The 22,647-nt window shown below is 34.1% G+C and overlaps 1 protein-coding gene across 12 annotated transcripts in view; it reads left to right on the plus strand.

Annotated features, from left to right (window-relative positions):
- Positions 1 to 22,647, plus strand: part of TDRD3 (tudor domain containing 3) — a 163,140-nt gene that overhangs the window by 64,950 nt on the left and 75,543 nt on the right. For all 12 annotated transcript variants that reach the window (XM_025478113.3, XM_025478111.3, XM_035704424.2 and 9 more), the window contains 2 exons: positions 11,062 to 11,222; positions 16,339 to 16,480. In XM_025478113.3, the coding sequence (XP_025333898.1) occupies positions 11,149 to 11,222; positions 16,339 to 16,480 (216 nt within the window). In that variant the 5' untranslated portion in view covers positions 11,062 to 11,148. The remainder of the gene's footprint in view (positions 1 to 11,061; positions 11,223 to 16,338; positions 16,481 to 22,647) is intronic.

The following is a 22,647-nucleotide window of genomic DNA, read 5'->3' on the forward strand; positions in this document are numbered from 1 at the left end:
TGAGGGGGAAGAAGATTGTTTTCTCCAGGCTTCCACGCCTAAGCCAGGTCTTCCCACAGGCAGGAGGAAGTTTGAGTTTTAGACTATAAAGATTGTGAGAGTGGAAGGAAGTGTGGTGGGGAAACAAACCATCTTTTTCAACTTCTTTTCTGAGTGTTTCAAGACAGGCTTTACATATCTTAGGTATTACAAGGTCTTGGAACCTCATGGCTTTTAAGCAAAAAATCATGGAACAAAGTCATGACAAAAAAGTAAAACTATTCTTTCTACAATACTGTTTAGTATTTTTCATATTTTTTTTAAGTTTAATATGTTGCAGTAGTCATTTCCATAGCTTAAGCCTCTGAACCAAAGTATAGAATTATAAAATATAGGTTAATGTAAAAATACTTTACCAGTCCAGCTATGTGATGACCTTATTCATTGCTGTGGAACCCTAAAAAGCAAAGGCTTTCAGATCTGTATTTATTTTTCCCTTCTAAGGTTTAAAAATGAGAGGTTGTGTATGTTTTTTTAAACATCAAACTGATTAAAGACCTAATTTTACAAATGGAAAGGACTGGCTCAAAGCTTTAGCAGTACCAATATCAACCACAAGATGGCTTCACTGCCTTAAAATTCAAAGTGAATGCCCTTTCACCATCAGTCTAGAAAATTAGATGTTTTTGAAAAGAAAAATAATTGAAAAAAGTTTTAATTTAAATAAAATTATATCATGTTTTATGTATGTTAATTTATTCTGTGGTAAATAATACAGTTTGTCAGTGTTCCTTCTGGTGGGCTATTAAAATTAAACATGCACTTTTATTTTTCAGAATAATGGATTACTCTGAAATATTGATTCTACTATGCTTTATTTATAAGTGTTTATTGGCAAATATTAATAGAACTTCTGTGGGGTTTAAAAACAACTGTACAAAACAATATATATTAAACAAATACTCTTGATAATTGAAAAACAAACTGTTCACCTTACTTTTTTTTTTTTTTTTTTAATTTTCCTAGAGAACAAAATGCAAAAGAGGTGAAGAATAAAGGTGTGGAAATAGGCAAATGGTACACTAGCAGAAGGGTTACTTTTGACTGGAAGTCCCACAGTGTTTTCCTCATATTTCATTTGCTGTAATTGCTCTGAATGATTGAATAAGAGAAATTATGTTCTGTGCTGTACTTTGATGTATAAATTGATGCTTTTTACAGGGGATCTCAAGTTTGGGAGAACCTATTCAAGACTATGTCTGTTTCTCAATAGGCTTTTATAATACCCTGTTTTTAAAATTTCTAAGGAGTAGAAACTTTTAGATCTTCTAGTAAAGGTATTACCATATTTATGATTCAGAATGTTTTTCTTTTTACTGTGACTAATTTTTTTTTTACATTTACACTCTCACTGTATGTGAATATCACTTGAGAAATTTGAGATAGGGATGAAGGACTACCTTTGCAAAGCTGCTTTTTTTTTTTTTTTCAGCATCTTCAGTGAATTTGACTTAATTTTCTCTTGATCTTTTTTTGTGCAGGCTTCTTTTTTTTTAATAATTTTTATTCTCATTTTTTATTTTCTCCTAAAGTTTTATTTTTGAAGTAGTGTCTACATTTTACATTTTATATGACTCTAATGACACGTTTTCAAGAGTCTTTCAAAAAATGAGCCTTTTAGCAAGTGATGAATTAATGATTCTATAACTGAAAACTAATTTATTATTAGGTAATCCTTTATCAATACATAGGTCCTATCTGTTGTCTTTTAATTGAATTTGCCAACATATAGTATAACACCTAGTGCTCATTGCATCATGTCCATCACCCAGTTATCCTATCCCCTCTCCCACCTTGCCCTGCAACCCTTTTTTTGTTTCCCAGAGTTAGGAGTCTCTCATGGTTTATCTTCCTCTCTCATTTATCGGCACTCAGTTTCCCCTCTTTTCCTTATGGTCCTTTCACTATTTCTATATTCCACATATGAGTGAAACCATATGATAATTGTCTTTCTCTGATTGTGCAAGCTTCTAACTTCTCTAGAAAAACCCTGATTTCCAGCAAATTCTTCTTTTTCTCCCCTTCCCCTCCCCCTCTTTACTGAAAATCGACTCTGCTAGATCCTGTGTTAAGCAATTTATATGCATTATCTATGTGGCCTTCAGAAAAACACTGAAAATAAATATGATTACTGCTCTCTTTTTTTACTGCAGAGATGAAGGAACTGTAACTTTCTTAAAATTTCTCTTTGCTGCCAGGCAAACTGCTATTTATTCTGCAAATCCCCATTCATATGCTACTTCTCTCCTAATTTTCTTGACCTCTTTTGGGCAGAATTAATTTTTAAGCATCAATATTTCAATTGCCCTTTATACCTATATATGCTTTTGCTATGTAACAAATTTTGTCATATTTTAGAATGTGTAATAGAAGGACATCAGACTTTGGTGTAAGATCAAATCTAAATCCTAATTCTTCCTCTTAGTAGCTGAATGACCTCTGGCAGAGTTCATTACCATCTGCTCTCAGTTTTCTCAGTTAAGATCCACAAGTGATTCTATCACACTTTATAGATCTAGAGGTAAATTAAGTAAATTATTGTAAAGACAAAGGAAATACTGTATTTGTCAAGCAGTTTCAAATCCATATTTGTGCGAAGTTCAAGGGATGCAGCAAATCAACAAGACAGCCCCTGCCTTGTTGGAGCACATAACCTAATGAGAGATCAAGAAACTTACAGTGTTCATATAGTGAAACAAATATTATGTCAGAAGTACTTGTGATGAAGGGACAGCCATCTCAGCTTGGTAAGGTGGGGAGGTTGCTTTTCCTGCTAGACTATTAGTTTTTAGAGATGTGCTTCTCAATGAGGTAATAGTGGGTAGATCCCACTTGGGGACATATTTAAAATCTTAGGATAGGAGAGTGTATGTGTGTGTAGGTATATATATACACCTACCCACACACACATATTCAGCATTATTATGTCTATTTGGAAAATTCCAAGAAATTTTAAAAACCTACTTTATTGTACAAACTATAAGAAATAGAGCTTGACAAAATCTTGACTGATAATAATACATGGAAGATAAGTACAGTGGACATTTGTGATTCCTAGAACCAGAGTTCTCTTCCTGTGTATATGGGAATGTAGTGGAGAAGTCATATGGTGGAGAAGAAAATGCTGGATGCATTTTTCCCAGCCTCCTTTGCAGCAATGCCATGCATATGTACCGCAGCTCTGCTAGTCAGCTGTAGCTGCTATTGACTTGGGCTAGTCACTCAAATAAGCAGGAACTGTGGTGAATGCTCTCTGCTAGTAGTAGAAGCTACAGCAAGATTGAGTTTATAGGGTATTAGCAGTTGAGGGCCTGTGAGACTGATGGTACAAGATGTACAGCTAGACACTTGCAGTGTGCTGGATCCAGCTTGTTATAGCTCCTGAATGCTAATTGTCAGCATGTCTTCCTAGTTTAGAGTTAGTAACTTATTGGTAATTGAAATCAGCCATGGAAGTTGACATGCTACAAATATTAAGGCTTCTTCTCTCCTCTCCCCATCTAAGAACTGTTTTACCAACACACCATGGCCATCAAACCAGTTCTATGGTTTGATTATGAGTGTTTTTCCCTCACTGTGTAGGTGGCAGTTCTAGTTCTAATTCTCCTAATACCTCTGTGAACTACCTAATGTCTTTAATTTCAAAATATCATGTAAACAATTTTAATGTAATATTTGAGACATACAAATTTATATATTTTAAAGCTTAATAATGAAGTGAGTACCTGTGAAGCCTTGGCCTGATATAAGAACTAGAACATTACAATACTACTCTGCCTACCTCCATGTCTAGCTCTTCCCTCCTCCCACACCAAAACATGATTGCTGTGAATTTAGAGTTTAACTTTACTTTTAAAACTATTTTACATATATAGTTATTTCTAAACAATACATAGTTTTGTTTTTAAGTTTTAAAAATGTTCACACATTGCCTGTTGTAATTTGCTTATCATTTAGGGTTCTATATCTAATATGTGTGCATGTGGCATGTACCTATTATTAATTTGTTTTCTCTTTCATATAATATTAAACTGTTTAAATATACCTCAGTTTACTTACTCATTCTCCTACTGATGGATATTTTAAGTGCTTTTCTTTTTCTTTTATTTTTATAATAGATGCACTATTTCTAGGAATAAATTTGTATATGTTTCCTGATGCATTTTGTAAGAGTTTCTCTGGGGAAATAGCCAGGGATTGAATTGTTACATGCTAGAGCTAAGCCAGTGTTCAACTTTATAAGATTATGCCAAATTATTTTTCAAAGTAGTTGTACCAAATTTATATCATTTGTATTCAGTAGTACACGCGAGGTACCACTGATCTATATCATTTGTGGCACTTGAAATGATCACGTTTTTCTAATCTTGTGGTTGTAAGATATGTTATTCTTCTTTAGGCTATTCTGTCCCTGCCCATCCCCACACACATATAAATTTTAGAATCAAATGATCAAGTTTCTAAAAATTTGTTGGAGTTTTGATTGAAATTGCAATGAATTTACAGGTCAGCTTAAAGACCATTGATATGCTTATGATATCATATTTACCAGTGAAATGCTAATAAGCTGCCTCTATGAAGAGAAGAAAAAAGCTCTGATATGTAGCATTTCCTACCTTTTGTAGCAAAAGTATTACTACATGGCTGATTATAAGCTACACCATGAAATCACTGATGCTGGAATTGGAAAGAAATGTGTACAGTAGGTTCTTGTGAACTGGTATGAGCTGCCTCTAGCACATTTCTAGATATATCTCTTCATTTATTTGGTTTTTCCATAGTTTTATAATTTATTAAAGGCATATAGGTCTTGTATCTTTTGTAAGCTTTATTCCTGGAGTATTTTATTTTTATTGCTATAAATGGTGTTTTAAAAAAATTACTAATTTTTCTCTCTGGTAACTGTATATTGATCTTAAATTCTTCTACCTGTTACTTATTATTCTTAATGTTATATCTATAGTCTTTTATGTTTTCTTTATTAATTTGCTTTTTGTTGACATTTCGCATGAGTGGAATCATACCATATGTACTGTCTTGTATCTGGCTTCTTTAACTTAGTGTAATGTTTTTGAGGTTAATGTGTCAGTAGTTTGTTTCTGTTTATTGCTGAGTTGTTTTCCATTGTATGGATATACCACTTTTTCTTTTCATTCACCAATTGATAGGCATTTAGACTGCTCTGCATAGTTCTCTTTTACTTTTCCACTGCTGATGAAAGTATGTTGATATTTTTATTAATATTCTCTCTTAAATCACTGATTGGCATCTTTACTCTCTCCTGCTTGATTGGTCCTATTCAGTATCAGTTTCATTAGTTTTTGCAAAGAACCAGCACAAGTCTTTGCTTATTATCTTATAGTCTACTTTTGATAATTCTAAAATCTCTAGACCTTAGAGACTTACATTAAAATTTTTTTTTTATTTATGATTCTCATGCTTTGTGGCTTCTTTGTGAGTCTCTTGATGTTTTCTTGTGATTTGATCTTTCTTGATCTTTCTATATGGGAATCCTGGGCACCTGAATCAGCAGTGCTTTGTTCAAAAAGGATACGTGGAGCTAGTGGGGGTGCTACTAACTTACATTGAGTTGAGGGTTTGGCAAAGATCATTTTTGTTACTTTTACACTAGCCCAAAGTCAAGGCTCTCTCAATTGTAGTGTTGTTACTGCCAGAAGCGCACATAGATCTTCTCTGGAGGAAAATGTCCACCAAATTGAGATTTAGCATAGATGCTTGAATGGATGATGTGAGGAATGCTCTGAAATTTCTAACATTGTATAGATAGTTGTCTTTCATTCTAGTTTTTTTGAGTCTGATATTATCCTTATAATGGTACAGGGTGTGACAAATCATACTTTTTTTTCCTGTGATCTTTTCCTGCCCTATCCTCATTTTTGTTAAAATTTTCTTAAAATGATATTAAGAGTTGTTTTGACAGGCAAAAAAGTAGGATAAGAAAGAGAGCATCATAAATGCTTGTCCTTCAGGCTTTTAAAGTAGCTAAAGCAGGACCACTGTTTCTTCTTCCAAGACAGCTTTCTGGAATCATTTGTCCTGTTGGCTTGGATCCTAAGATAGAGATGTGAATAGTCTAATCAAAAACTTCTCTAGATATAAGTGAATGAAAAATGAACCCTGGGAAATCTTAAATAAGCCACTGGAAATGCTTTGAAAATAGTGATAAAGAATGAAATGAATTATGATTTTAAGTAAGAAGACTGGAGGATGAAACTTTTTATTCTGTTAATTTTAACCCACTTTGCAATAATATTGGAAAATTGATCAGAATTTAATCTGACTCATAGATTCCTTCATAATTAATATATTTGTAGGTCCTGTGTCTAAGTTTGATGGAGAATCTGTGCTTATGATGTTAGGTATCAATGGTGGAAATTTATTTCTCAAGGAAATTGATAAGATTATTTAAAAATGGCTACCAGATATTTCACAGTAAGAATCATAGACTCTCAAAAAAAAAAAAAAAAAAAAAGAATCATAGACTCTCTAAATTTAGATTCTTTCTAGAGTCCTAAAGAAAAAAATCTCAGTTTTCCAGGTGTGATCATACAATAAACAACTAGTTCCATGTCATTCAGCCATCTCCATGTCATTGGAGAGTCTGATTAATAAACAGGAGTGTTACTTAATATCAATAAAGTAATAAACTAATAGAGCCATTTAAATCTGGTATTCCAAAACAGTTTCTATGACTGCTTAGGAGTTCACACGAGAGAGGTGTCCATCGTCCTAAGCAGAAGAAGGAATGAAGCCTGAATGAATTGTTTTGGCCTCAGATAATATTTCTGGCAGATACTTGGTATCATTTATTATGATGAGAAATCTTTACCTGGAGAGACAATAATGAATTTTTTTTTTACCTATTTAAACTTTTTACAGTAATTTCTTTTACTTGTCCCCTATTACTCATGCAAAAAAGAAAATCAGACATTAAAGAAATGTTAGGCAGAGTGCCTAGGTGGCTCATTCGGTTAAGTCTAACTTGATTTTGGCTCCAGTCATAATTTCACGGTCATGAGATAGGCCCCTATCTATGGGTGGAGCCTGCTTAAGATTCTCTCTTTCCCTTTGGCTCCCTCCCCAAAGAAGGAGAAATCTTGGGTAAAGATTAATCTTTGTTTTTTATTATTTAAAATTTATATATTTTTTTAGTTTGGGGTTGCTGTTGACACTAGTTGGACACAGATTTTGAGGTTAATTCACATTCAGTATTGTGGATGCCTTAAGATGATTTTATTTATTATTTTTTAATGATTTATTTATTTGAGAGAGAGAGAGAAAGGGAATGCATGAGTAGGGGCAGAGACAGAGGGAGAGGGAGAGGGGAAATCAGATTCCCTGCTGAGCATGGAACTCCAACTCTGGCTCCATCTCATGACCCTGAGATCATGACCTGAGCCAAAATCGAGTCTCGGATGCTCAATCGATTGAATTACCCAAGTGCCCCATCTTTAGATGATTTTAGATTCAGAGTGTAAAGTTAGGATTTATAATCTTAGAACTGTAGCATTTTATTCTACAAATTGTGTTTTACTTAGACCCCATACCTCTGTATTTTTTTTCTACAGAGTATAATAAACTGAATTCTATGAACATAATAATAGAAATATCATTATACATGTGGGCTTACAGAACATTTCTGAATTGTGGGATCACTAATATTAAGGCCTGATGATTCACACTGAGAAGTGACTATGACAAGATTGTATAATTTAGGAGTTTCTAAGAAGAGCCTAATAAACAGTACCTCCTTTTCCACTTTGCTTTTGAATCAATTGAGAAGTAAAGTGTGGGAGATGTGGGCCAAAATATCAACTTTATCATGAATGAAAATTTCTTTGAAGGATGTGGTTTAGTGGGAGAGCCAAATGGACCCACTGAACCACAGGCCAGGTAGACATACACTCCTTTGTGGTCGTGTCAGTCCCGTGCAGAACCTGAATAAGTAGTTCATACCTCAGGGATCCTGGCTAGATCTCAGGAAGAAGAAGGGTGAGGCTGAGCTCAGTGTATACAATATATTCTTCCCAATCAGATAGGTCATTCCATGAGTGGGTGTATTAGTTTCCCAAGGTTCCTGTAACAAATTACTGCAAACTTGGTGGCATGAAACACGGAAATGTATTCTCTCACTGTTCTGTAGGCCAGAAGTCTAAAATCGATGTGTCAGCAGGTTTGGTTCCTTTTGGGGGCTCTTAGGGAAAATCTGTTTTATGGCTCTCTCCTAGCTTCTGGTAGCTGTGGGCAGTCTTTGACATTCTTGCCCTATAGATGTGAAACTCCAATTTTTGCCCCCATTTCCACATGGCCTCTCTAGCCTGCATCTCTCTGTGTTTATTTATACGTGTGTTTATTTCCCTTTATCTTACAAGTTCACTCATCATTGGATTTCTATCCCATCCTAATTCAGGATGATCTCATCTTTAGATCCTAACCTCAGTTATGTATGCAAAGTCCCTTTTCCCAAATAAGGTTACTTTACAGGTTCCAGGTAGATGTATCTTTTTGAGGGGCCACTATTCAATCCACTAAAAGAGCTAGAGAGACCAGGAGTTGGAGTAATTAAGTAAGTGAACTTGTTGCTTATTAGGAAATATTAGGAGCCAGGGGCAGGTGTTATTTCCTAGCATTCTCTAGCTTTTGTTCCTATGGTCAGCTAGGATGTAGGAGATCAGCAAAATGGTTGTATTCCCACCCTGTGTTTTTGTCATCGATATTATCTTCAATTTATGTTTCTTTGGTAGAAACTTAAAGCTACTTGTCTATTTTATGAGCATTAATTGTTAAAACTAGGTAATATATTCTATATATCCATTTAACTGCACACAAATAAAAGGCAGTTTGTTACAACACATTGGAAGCGGGCAGCCCGGGTGGCTCAGCGGTTTAGTGCCGCCTTCAGCCCAGGGCGTGATCCTGGAGACCTGGGATCGAGTCCCACTTCGGGCTCCCTGCATGGAGCCTGCTTCTCCCTCTGCCTGTGTCTCTGCCTCTGCCTCTGTGTCTCTTATGAGTAAATAAATAAAATCTTAAAACACACACACACACACACACACACACACATTGGAAGCAAATAAAATCACCAAAAGTGTCCTGTCAACCCTCATGGGTTGTAGAACTCCCCAATTCCATAAAGATACATTGTGATCTGTATGTCAAATGACTGAGTTAGGATGCCCTTCTCATGCTGGATAAGAAATACTAGGAAAGTTTAATTTCTTTATCAGGAATTAAACAGAAGCAAGAGTTTCCCTCTCATGGTTCAATGGATGCACTCTCCTTAGCATGCTTGAGTCTCACTTTGGAACACATGGATTTAGATCATCAATTGTCTAATAGAACTTTTTGTAGTGATATAGATAATTTATATCTGTTTTGTCCAGATACAGAACATTTGAAATATGAAATATGGCTAATGTTAAGAGTTGAATTTTTAGTTTAATTTTAATTAATTTAAATATAAATTTAATAGTTGCATATGGTTGGTGGGTCATATTGAACACTGCAAGCTGAATATTCATCCATGTTGAAGCTAAAAATATTAGTAAAATAAAGAGAATGATAAACATAATAACTGTAACCTTCCAGTGGTTTCATTTAAATGTCCTTGGATCACCTGGGTGGCTCCGCGGTTTTAAGCGAGTCTGCTTTGGCTCAGGGTGTGATCCTGGAGTTCCGGGATCAAGTCCCCCATCAGGCTCCCTGCAGGGAGCTTGCTTCTCTCTCTGTCTATGTCTCTGCCTCTCTCTTTCTGTGTCTCTCATGAATAAATAAATACAAATCTTAAAAATAATAATAATAACTTAAATGTCCTTATTTTAAGGGAATTAACAAAGCAAAAGAAATAGTTCATCCTGAATTAGCAGCTTATCTATATTTGTTAAAGGTTTTGACTTGTTTTAACTTGGAATTTTTTTTGTAACTGAATTTTAGGTGGAAATTTTAGTCTCTTTTTTTCTAATTATATTCTTTAGGACTAAATTTATAACAAAATTATTCCTTTATAGGCAAAATATTGGTAAATATGCAGTAGCAGATTTGTTAACTTGGGACATGCTCACTCAAGGGATTAAGTGTAAATGTCAATCATTTTACATTTTTCTTTGCTGAAAATATAAATTACATTCATGTGAACAGAAAAATTTTATTTAGGACTGTGTCACAGAAAAATAGCCCCTTTCTTCCTTTGTAGGTATGATACTACTTAGAGATAAAATATTTTATAATGTGGAAAATATCACTTTATGTTATTTTTCAGCCATGTAAGCAGATTTTACCAGCATTTCCCAATTATATCATAGATATTTTATTATATAAAAATTTTAATAGCTGGTTAGTCCATCATTTTAATTTTTGTCTTTGATTGAAATGTGGCTGGAGAGAGTGTTTCTTTTCCTTAGTGCCAGGCATGTAGTACAGCATTAGATTTAAATTTACTTGAAAAGATAATGTGAAAATAAATCAAGTACAGCTCACACTTCTTGAACTTTATATGGTTTAAATTTTGGAGTATTGTATTCTTCATTAATACCAGAAGAGGGTGTACTTTAAACTTGATGTTTTTAAACAGGAAACATTCCTTCCAACTGGTGCTGTAAAGTTGATGTCCCTTAAAAAATTACCGAGTTCTTTAATTCCAGATTGCCCCTTAATGTACATGGAGAAGATGGGGAGGGCATGTATGTGAATAATTTAGAGCATATAACACTAAAAACATTTATTAATATACCTTTAATCCAGAAATATAACTTTGTTTTCTTTAACTTTTCCCATTACTTTATGAAAATGCATTCAGAATTAATGAATTCAGGACATGCTTTAGAAGTTTTATCTTTAAATCCCCCCAAACTCTGACATATGTTACATAATTTCATTTTTGACCTTATTTAATTGAAATTATTATAAATCACAAAGTATGACCATTAAGAAAGAGAGAAACACAATAAATGAAAAACAAACCCATGGCTGGAAAGTAATATTTATTCCCTTGTGTTTTGACAGCTTGAAGGTCCATGTGTTTTGCAAATTCAGAAAATTCGCAATGTTGCTGCACCAAAGGACAATGAAGAATCTCAGGCTGCACCGAGAATGCTGCGTTTGCAGATGACTGATGGGCACATAAGTTGCACAGCTGTGGAATTTAGTTATATGTCAAAAATAAGGTGATTGACACTTTATTTAGTATATTTGTTACAGAGTGTGAAGGTGCTATTCAAAATGAATTTTACGAATTTTAGAAAGAACTGTTAAGTGCATGTTACAATTTTTCAGAAGAAATTCAAGAGTTTATATTTCTACTTTATCTATATAGGAAAATAAGAATGGGATTACTCTTTCCTTAAGTGTTAATTATTAAAAAAAAATCCGAGATGTTTTTGTATGAAAAGTAATCATTTCTGTTTTTGCAATACATTTTAGGTCACTCAAAAATTTCCCAAACAAACACATTCTCTGAATATGTTACAATTTCTTCTTTGACAGCTGTGTCTATCACATAGAAAAGTTTTATAGACAAATGAGTTTTCTTAGGAAATGAAGAAGATATCAGAGATATCATTCCACTTTCTTAGAGGACAAGGAACTCCCTAACAATTTTCTGAATTCTTCTTTTGACTATTTTTATAAGAAGTTTTTATTTTTATTTGCATAAATTTGGTGTGTAACATTGCATAAGTTTAAATTGTACAGCATTGTACTTTGATACCCTTATATATTATGATCCCTAATGTAACAGTATTTATCACATTATAAATAATACAATACCGTCATTGTGTTTATTATACTGTATATTAGATCTCTATAGTTTATATACTACTCATTATAAATTTGTGCCCTTAAACACCTTTAATCTCATCCCTCTATACCATTCCATGGTATCCACCGTTTTATTCTCTTCTTACAGGTTTAATTTACTTGGATTCCACATATAAATGATATCATATAGTCTTTATCTGAATTATCTTGCTTAGCATAATATGTTTAAGGTCCATTCATGTTGTTGCAAATGGCAGGATATTTTCCTTTCTCATGCTGAATAATATTCCATTGTGTATATGTACCATATCTTTTTTTTAAATCTATTCATTCGAGTTGTTTCCATATCTTGGTTACTGTGAATAATGTTGCAGTAAACAGGGGAGTGTGTGTTTCTGGTCAGAATCCTGTTTTCATTTCCTTTGGTATACACTCAGAAGTAGAATTGCTGGATTATATGGTAGGTCTATTTTTAATTTTTTGAGGAATCTTCATATTGTTTTCCATAGTGGTTGGGCCAGTTTACATTTCCACCAAGAACGTATGAGTTCCCTTTTCGCTACATCCTCACCAACATGTTATCTTTTGTGTTCTTAATGATAACCATTCTTAGAGGTGTGGGGTGATAGCTCATGTGCTTTTAATTTGCATTTCCCTGATGAGTAGTAATGTTAGACAGCTTTCACCTGCCTTTTGATCATTTTGCAGTTCTCTTTGGAAAAATGTCTGTTTAGTTCTCATTTTTAAATCGGACTGTTTTTTGTTAGGTTCACCGAGTTCTTTATTTCTTTTGGATATTAAATAACCCCTTATCCAAAATATGATTTGCAAAAACTATTTTCCATTCTGTGCATTGTCTCTTTATTTTTTGTGTGATACAGAAGCTTTTGAGTTTGATGCAGTCCCATTTGTTGATTTTTGTTTTATTGTTATATTCTTGGTGTCATGTCCAAAAAACCATTGCCAAGACCAGTACTGATAAGCTTCTTCCCTATGTCTTATTCTAGGAGCTTTAGGGTAGCAGGTTTTATACGTAAGTCCTTGATCCATTTCAAGTTAATTTTTGTGAGTATTGGGAGACAGGTCCAACTTCACTCTTCTGTATGTGTTTCTATGAGAGGCTTTTAGAGTCATTCCTATTGGAATGGAAAAAAGCAATGAGAAGGAAAGAGAAATGTTCCCTTTTTCCTCAGTGCCCGTTCAGTTTGAGCAATTTTCCAAGGTGGGAATTTTCATTGGACATTTGTAATGTCGTTTTATATTTCTTACATGTGCTGCTCTGGGTCCTTTGAGCTTTTTCACTTAATGTAAACTCCTAGACTGTATTTCTCTCCTTAGCGAGCATTTAACAAGTGTTTAGCATCCACTGTGTTCCAGCCCTTTTATCCAGTGCTGGAGGTACAAAGGTAAACAAAACAAAACAAAAAACAGTTTAGATTTTGCCCCCAAGTAACTATCTGCTAATGAGGTAGGCAGATAGGCATACAAGTTATGATGAATGTATCAACTAAAAGAATTAGGAGTCTAGAAAATTAACTACTAGGAGGAGGCTGGAATGAGACCTAAAATATGAATAGGTGTTTTGAGAAAGGTGAGAGGTGGAATAGCACATGCAGAGACAGAGTCCTGAAAACAACTGATTGAAAAGTTCCATTTGGAAGAGCTTAGGTGATTTGAGATGGTGGTATATAGGAAGAAATGTGGTAGGTTGAGGCATTCTATGACATGCTCAATAGTTTTCCTTTTTTTTTTTTCTTCCTTCAACCTGTTATCTGCCTCTGATAAAGGAATTTCCTTCTGTAGAGGATAGGTTTGTCTAAAATACTGACTTTCATATAAAAAGCAGGTTTTGTTGATTTTGTGATTATGTTGTCTTTTTTTTTTTTTTTTTTTTTTAAATAGGCTGCATGCCCACCATGGAGCAGAGTGTGAGGCTTGAACTCAAAATCCTGAGATCAAGACCTGAGCTGAGATCAGGAGTCAGATGCTTAACCAACCCAGGTGTCCCTGTTGCCTTTTAGAAGAATAGAAAGGTTTCTACTTTTGTGGAGAAAGACTCCCTCTCCTCCTTTGGCAAATTCAGTCAGACTCCCTACAAAGGAGTTCACAAATGACTCAAAGACTTGGCATGTAATAGCCCCTTCTCTGATTTTACTGCTGTGTATTTCTCTGAGCTAAATGAAAACACAAGATTGTCTACAAAGGAGGATCCCTTGTGTTGTTCACTGTCTTCTTTTGTTGAGTTTATTGCAGTTTGATGATTGAAAAAAAAAAAACACTGCTTGCTCATTGACTTATCATTGAAGTAGCATGTCTGCTTTTGTTGCTATAAGAGCAACAGCCTGCAGAACTGTTCTTACATGTGAACATTTGGGAGACTTTTATCTTAGTTGGTGTTTGTCTTAGAAGCAAAGTAAGATTGGTTAGTGGTTATCTTAGAAGCAAAGTAGAATAACTCACTGGAGAGGATACGGCAGGCCCTGGTACGAACTGTGTTGCCTTCAGTGGACACTGCATTTCTCTTTGGTGCTTTTTTCAACTCTTCTGTCCTACTTCTCAAGTGGCCTTAACTTTAAACACCTTCTTCTCATTGTTTTTGTGTTTATTTGTCTGGTTATAGCTTTTTAAAAGTTGCATTGAATAGAAAGTAGAGGCACTTTGGGGTGCCAATAAAAGTAGTAATTATATCAAAATATGCTCTCTGAATAAAAGTTAGTTAGGGCCCTGAAGGTGATGTATTAAAAATTATATTAAAATTTTAGTACCTATTTATCCTTTTGTGGGAATAGAACTATCATTTAATTTGGTGAGTGGGACTTTTTATCAATTATCCGAATGAAGTTGTAAGCACATCTTCAAATAACTTGGCAACTTTTTCCTCTTAACCTATTAGGGAGAGGTTTGAGAAAGGTACAGTCATTTTATACGAAATTAGTTTATCATTTGTTTTCAGATTAGCTTTTAGTTTTAAAGTTATATTATCACAACTTAAATGTCCCTGTAATTTGCATGTTTTTAAAGTTCTTTTTTTTTAAAGTTCTTATGTAGTTTCTTTTATTGCTAATTTATGTTTCTACATTTTCATTGTTTTTTCTAATTTTACCAATTTGTAAGAAATTGTTGGCTAAAAATGATTTTGAAGAATAAGTTTTATGTAAATGATACAATTCAGTTATTATAGTACTTTCTTTAAAGAGTATAGTATCCTATACTTTATTTTAATCCCTAAATGTTGATATAAAAATCTGGATCTGCTAATTGCCTGAAATTGGGAAAAACTTCACTTAGTGTAACCATATTCAAGTATTGCTGATACTGAAGTCTGATAAATATTGTCCTTAGTTATTTACTACCACAGAGCTTTCTCCTTAAGGGTTAGGTTAGGCAAGGCTATTCATAACCATTTGTTCTGTAAGTTACATGGGATGGCAAAGCTTGGGATCCTCAGAATAGTTTTCACCAGATAATGTCTTACTCTCTATGAGATTTTTGAGACTTTAAAAACAAGTGTATTCTATTTCTTCTTGTTAATAACTGCTTTACAACCATCTTTCTTCAAAATAGACCAATGATATCACCACTTGCACTGATTTTGCTGTTGCATATATCAGCACATGGTGAATATCCTGAGGTTTAAAAATGTGAACAACGTGAAGCCATTTCAGCCTGATTTTCTAATTTGTCCTAAGTGTTTGAGAATATCTTTTCTCCTGTTTAGAGTACTTTATCCCTTGCTGCGTGTGCACAGAGATGGGGCAGGACTCTGTGCTTTTACTTTAGAATAAATCTCAGTAATGAAATGGATTCCTTCCCATGTTTATTTTACCAAACAGTAAGTAGAAGGATAAATATTTTGTCTCTGGTTTTTGTAAAAGGGGTCATAGGTTAATTAACATTTGCCCTAAATCTGATAATATTTAGTTGCCTATAACAGGTTCTTTTAAAATTAATAAACTTTAAAGTAAATAATTCTCTTTTGATCTTTAACCAGATAATTAACAAAAAAGAGCATGGTTCCGTATGGATTATGGTAGCTCAAATAGATATAAAATTTCTAGGATTATTACTGGTCAGATATCTTTTTTTCTGTACTGAAATTTAATTTTGCACATAGAGTATCATTGCCATGCATAGTCAAAGCTCAGAGGAAAACATGACAGATCTTCCATTTGCACAGCATGGCATAGTTGAGAAGGTACTTTTGTATCTCTTATTCTACTTATCTTTAGTACAAATTTGTGAGATATGATTTTTATTGTCCACATTTTTTTTTTTAATGGAGAAACTGAAACTCATTTGTCAGTAAGATAAAATGTGATAGCCTTGTACCTGGTCTTCTGACCTCTTCCGTGGTGATTTATTCACAATATATAGCCAATCTCCTCTGAAAAAACATTTTTTTTTTGTAAGAGTGTGTTTTGAAAAACTTGACTAGATTGAGGACTGAATTCCAGTTGGGGGAGGGAGCTTCAGTGTGTTTTAACTTTTTTTTTTTTTTTTTTTCCCCCTTTTTCTTTGCTTTAGCCTGAACACACCACCTGGAACTAAAGTGAAGCTCTCGGGCATTGTGGATATAAAAAATGGATTCCTGCTCTTGAATGACTCTAACACCACAGTTCTTGGCGGTGAAGTAGAACATCTTATTGAGAAATGGGAGTTACAGAGAGTAAGTGTAAACTAAGAAAAATGGCTTGAACTTTTAAAAAAACTATATTCCTTTTATTGCATTCTATGTTTTAAGGAAATATTCCCATAATGAACAGTAAAACCAGTCTTTTGTGTCAGAGTTGAATCAAATGGAACACAGTCATCTTTACAGAAAACTACCTACCTTTGTTTAAGTATATTGTTTTGAGCAGATGTCATTTTTCAGTATTTGCTATATTTTATTACATATTTTAAAAAGTAATTCTTTACTGACAAGTTTTCAAAACTTCCAAGACACCAGTTATAAACTGTGTATAATGTATCCGTGTATAATTCTGCAAAAAAATAGTGCTTGTGAACATATGTGAATATATGTCTATTTGTCCTATGTACAACCACACATACATACAACTGAAAGCAATTAGTATGTAGTATAGAATTTCACAATAGCAAAGAGGTTTTTTTTTTTTTTTAAGATTTTATTTATTTATTCATGAGAGAGAGAGAGAGAGGCAGAGACACAGACAGAGGGAGAAACAGGCTCCATGCAGAGAGCCCGATGTGGGACTTGATCCTAGGACTCCAGGATCAGGCCCTGGGCTGCAGGCAGTACTAAACCACTAAGCCACCCTGGCTGCCCCTAGCAGAGAGATTCTTAACTGCATTTGTCTTCCTAGGCACTTTAGTTTATGCTTTCCCTATTTATGTTGATGATATCTTCATCCTTCTGGTCTATCTAGGTTATCTAGTGATTATGTCTCTAGTTTGTTTCCAACAAGAATTCTGTTGATCCACTGCAGTCAGATCTTATATCAGTTCCTTGCTCTCCAGTTCCATTGCTATTGCTATAGTTTGTCTTTTCTTCTTTTTTAGCTTATTTTTTTATTTTTTGAAGATTTTATTTATTCATGAGAGACACACACAGAGAGAGAGAGAGAGAGAGGCAGAGACACAGGCAGAGGGAGAAGCAGGTTCCATCCAGGGAGCCTGATGTGGGACTCGATCCCGGGTCTCCAGGATCATGTCCTGGACCGAAGGTGGCGCTAAACTGCTGAGCTGCCCTTATTTTTTAATTTTTAAAAATACTCACAACTTGATTATTTTAGTTTAAGTTTTTTGCATCTCTTTTTTTTTTAATTTTTTTTTTAAATTTATTTATGATAGTCACAGAGAGAGAGAGAGAGGCAGAGACACAGGCAGAGGGAGAAGCAGGCTCCATGCACCGGGAGCCCGATGTGGAACTTGATCCCGGGTCTCCAGGATCGCGCCCTGGGCCAAAGGCAGGCGCCAAACCGCTGCGCCACCCAGGGATCCCCTTTTTGCATCTCTTATTTGGATTATTGCAGTGACTTTTTCACTGGTCTCTCCAAATTTCCTTTCTTCATCTTCTGATTTATTTTATTTCTTCAAGATTACCTTCCTTCAGCATCACGCAGAACACATCACTGCCTGCTTTTATTTCAAATGCCTTAGTTTGGATTCAAGGCTGTTTACAGTCTAGCCCTAGTTCCAATTTTCCTTTTTAACTTTCTAAATTATTTTGCATGGATTTTGCTCTAGCCAAATCTTTCTTTGATTCTCTATGCTTTCCTCGGTTATACTTTTTTGGGGAAAAAAAACTTTTCTCAATTTATATCATTCATCTTAATTTCTTTCTCCTGACACCTGCCAAATTGCCCCCATGCTTTTTGACCCTGGTCAAATGCTTACTTCTTCACCAAGTGAAGTAGTTGCACCTTATGGAATTCTTAGAACATTTTATTTGTATCAAAAAACACATTTATTTTTACCTAGAATTAAAATTATGTTTACTTACATCCTTTAATAGATTATAAGCTTCTTGAGGTTAGAATTGTTTGTGGCTTTGTTTAATTGCATGAATATTTGTTGAACAATCTGTAGGTATTATGCTGGACTCTTCTCATCAGTATACCATGTAATCTTCCTAACAGTATTATGAAAGAGTATTATGTCCATATAGATCAGAAAATGGACTTAAAGAACTGTTAAATAACTTATTTTATGATTAGAGAGCTCTTAGACTTCCCATATCTCTAAAGGAAAGCCTTGATTCTTACATACAAAAAACTTTATAACAATTGATGGTGGAATGAGTGAATTACAAAGCAGATAAAACTAATTACTCTTTGCTAAAATTGATGTTCTTGTGCTACCCTCAAATCTTTCCTATTATCTACAATGAGCCAAGGGAGCCTAGCAATAGAAGCTTTTGCTATTTTATGATACCTTATTCTTTTCTATTGTCCTAGTTTGAAAGTGCCTCTGTTTGGGAGGTAAATAGATAAAGACATTTAGGCACATTTTTATTCCTTAGTACTCATTACTTATGATACTAATGAGCTACATTTAGGTCTGCAGTACTATGCAGTATAAGATAATGTTCCATAACTGCATTGTTTAGTTAAAATGTTATAAAAGCAAGTAATTCAGAAGTGGCTTGATAGTTTTACATAAATAGCCAAGTTTATGAACTCTGAATTTCCCAGAGAAATCTCACCCATTTCATGTAGCTCTTTCTTTTCCCAAGTTAATAAATTGTATTTTTATTATTAGAGATTTTTAAAAATGTGTTAAGATGCAAGTCAGATCTGATCTCAAGTCAGATCAGTACCTTATATTATTTTCCTAACCCCAGCCAAAATTACCTCATTAACTGTAAAGTCAGTTAAACATTCCTAGAAACTTCTTCACCCCTAAAACACACACATACATATTGATTATTAGTAGTTTGATAGTTGTCCTTGTAATGTTTTATTATATCGTTTGCATTTTGTTTCCTGAAAGCTGTTAATGTTTCTTGTTAGGAGGCAATTAAAATATACATTAAAAAGCATTTAAAAACATCTTAATATGATTATAGTTCTCTTTGGTTTCATGGTTGTTGTTGCTGTTTTGATTTGGTAACCATAGTGATATAGAAACCATGGAGAGTTTAATTACTTAATAAGCCTCTGGCAGGTAGTACACATAGAAGTCAGATGTACACACAGAAACCATAAACCACAGAATTAATTTTGGAAGAGGGCCCTGTTTTGTAAAATAAATAGCGCAAGGGGACATTGGGCAGTATTTAAACTGTGAGCACTTGTTGTAGCACACAGTTTAAATGAATTGGTAATAGGGGATGAAAAGAAGAAAAACTCAAACCTCAGAATGTTTTGTATGTTGGATAAAGACAAGTTCTAGAGAGTTCTGAACCAGATGTAATTTAAGAAGTAATGTAGTTTCTGGAACATTTTAGTGCCCCCTCACCCTGTTCCCATGACAGATTTGTATTTGTATTTTTTTTCTTTGTGTGTGTATGTATGGTAATATATATGTAACATTAAATTTAACATTGTAACCATTTTAAGTGAAAATTTAGTAGCATTAAGTACACTTATATTGTTAACACAATCATCACAACCATCCATCTCTGGAATTTTTGTGTACCAAAACTTAAATTCTGTACTCCTGAGATAACTTCGCATCTCCCTATAGCCACCCTTAGTCTCTGGCAGTCACCATTCTACTTTCTTGCTCTATGAATTCAACCACTCTAGGTACTTCATATAAGTCTGCCTTATTTCACATAGCATAATGTTTTCAGCGTTCATCCATATTGTAGCATGTGTCAGAACTGCCTGACTTTTAAGACTGAATACTATTCCATTGTGTGTATGTGTGTATATGTGTGTGTGTGTATGTGTGTGTGTGTGTATAGACAGACAGTGTTTTTGTCATTCATCCATTGATGAACATTAGGGTTGATCCTACGTTTTGGCTAATTGTGAACAATGCTGTTATGAACATGGTTGTGCAAATACCTGTTCAGTTTTCTGCTTTCAGTTTTTTTTGGGCATATAACCAGAAGTAGAATTGCTAGATCACATGGTTAATTCTATGTTTAATTTTTTGAGTAACTGCCATATTGTTTTCAACAGTGATTGCACCATTTTATTTCCCACCAGCAATGCACAGGAGATCTAATTTCTCTACATCCTTGCCAATCCTTGTTATTTAATTTAATTTTTTATAATAACCGTCTTAACACGTGAAGTGGAATCTCATTGTGGTTTTGATTTGTATTTCCCTAATGATTAGTGATATTTAGTAGCCTTTCATTGGCCATTTGTATATCTTCTTTGGAGAAATGTTTAAGTTCTTTGTCCATTTTTTAACTGGTTTGTTTAGTTTTTTGTCATGAGTTCCTGATATTTTCTGGATATCAATTCTTTATCAGATATAGGATTTACAAATATTTTTCACATTCTGTGGGCTACCTTTTCACTCTGTTGATAATGTCCTTTGATGCATAAGTTTTTAATTTTGATGAAGTTTAATTTCGTTTTGTTTGTTTGTTTTTTGGTTGCCTGTGCTTTTGGTGTCATATATAAGAATTCGTTGCTAAATCCAGTGTCCTGAAACTTTGCTTCTGTGTTTTCTTCTAAGAGTTTTATGGGTTTAAATTTAGGTATTTGATCCACTTTAAATTAATGTTTTTTGCATATGATACAATTACAGGTCCAATTTCATTGTTTTGCATGTGGATATCCATTAACCCACTACCATTTCTCTCCTTTCTCCAGTGGTCTTGTCCACTCTCATCAAAAATCATTTGACCATATATGCAAGCAAGGGTTTATTTCTGGGTTCTTTATTTTCTTGTTTCATATGTCTGTCTTTATGCCAGTGCCATACTGTTTTGATTAAAGAAATTTGTAGTAAGTTGTATGATTGAGAAGTGTGAGGCTTTTTCAGGATAGTTATGGCTATTCAGGATCCCTTAAGATTCCATATGTATTTTAGGATAAATTTTTCTATCTCTGCAAAAATAATTCTTGGGATTTTTATAGGAATTGCATTGAATCTCTAGACCACATTGAATAGTATTGACATCTTTTTTAAAAATTTTATTTAAATTCAATTAATTAACATATGATATATTATTGATTTCAGAGGTAGAGGTCAGTGATTCACCAGTCTTATATAACACCCAGTGCTCATTACATCATGTGCCCTCCTTAATGCTCAGCACCCAGTTACCCCATCCCCCCACTGCCCTCCCCTCCAGCAACCCTCAGTTTGTTTCCTGTGATTGAGTCTCTTATGTTTAAAATGAGTATTAACATCTTAACAGTATTAATTCTTTGAATTAATGACCATGAGATATCTTTACATTTATTGGTATCATCTTTAATTTCTTTTAGCAATTTTTTATGACTTTCAGTCTCTTTACTCAAATATCCCCAAGTATTTTATCTTTTTGATGCTATTATAAATGGAAGCTTACACCTTGCAGTTGTTTTTTGCTCATTCTGGTTCTCAGCAGTGAGGTCAGGAATTCATCTATTGGTTTCTGGAGTCTGTCTTCTCTACGGGTCCCTCTTTTACAAAACTCTGCCCTACAACTTTCAGTTGCTTCAGCCTGCCTGAACTATGAAATTGATATTCTCAAATTGGTTCCTTGTGCTCCCTGCCTGCATCATGCTTCTGAGCAGTAATTCAGAGCTCCATCTGTTTTGTATTTTTTTTTCTCTTTGAGGGATTATAGGCCTGCACTACTTACTCTCCTATGTCTTAAAACGGTTGTTTCTTATATGCTGCCCAGATTCTTATTTGTTTATAGAGGTAGATAAAGTCTGACTTTTATATATTCATCAGGATGAAAAGTAGAAACTCTGTGTTTTAAATCATATAATATGTATTGAGAGATGGTATTATTCGTAGCTTATGTGAGCTTTTTAAGGAAGTTAGAGAATAAATTGAAATGATTGATTTTGAATAATCCTTTTCTTATATCTAAAGTGAACCTGAGGAAAGGACCCCTAGATAACTCTAGGCATTTGCTGTTTTTGTTTTAAATAGGTTAACATCTTAACTGTAGCTTGTATAGAAATCTGACATTCCTATACAGTTTAAATTATTCTTTGCTTAATCAACTGAGTAGTATTGCTGCCTTTAGTCTTAGCATTCTTTTTTTTTTTTTAAGATTTATTTATTTGAGAGAGAGAGAGAGCATGAGAGAGTGAGCAGGGGGTGGGGGAGGTAGAGAGAGAGAGAATCTCAAACAGACTCCCTGCTGAGCACAGAGCCTGATGCAGAGCTCAACCTCATGACCCTGAAATCTTGACCTAATCCAAAATCAAGAGTCGGATGTTTAACCAACTGTATCACTCAGGCACT

Source organism: Canis lupus, chromosome 22 (genome assembly GCF_003254725.2).
Source record: "Canis lupus dingo isolate Sandy chromosome 22, ASM325472v2, whole genome shotgun sequence".
Lineage (NCBI taxonomy): Eukaryota > Metazoa > Chordata > Mammalia > Carnivora > Canidae > Canis > Canis lupus.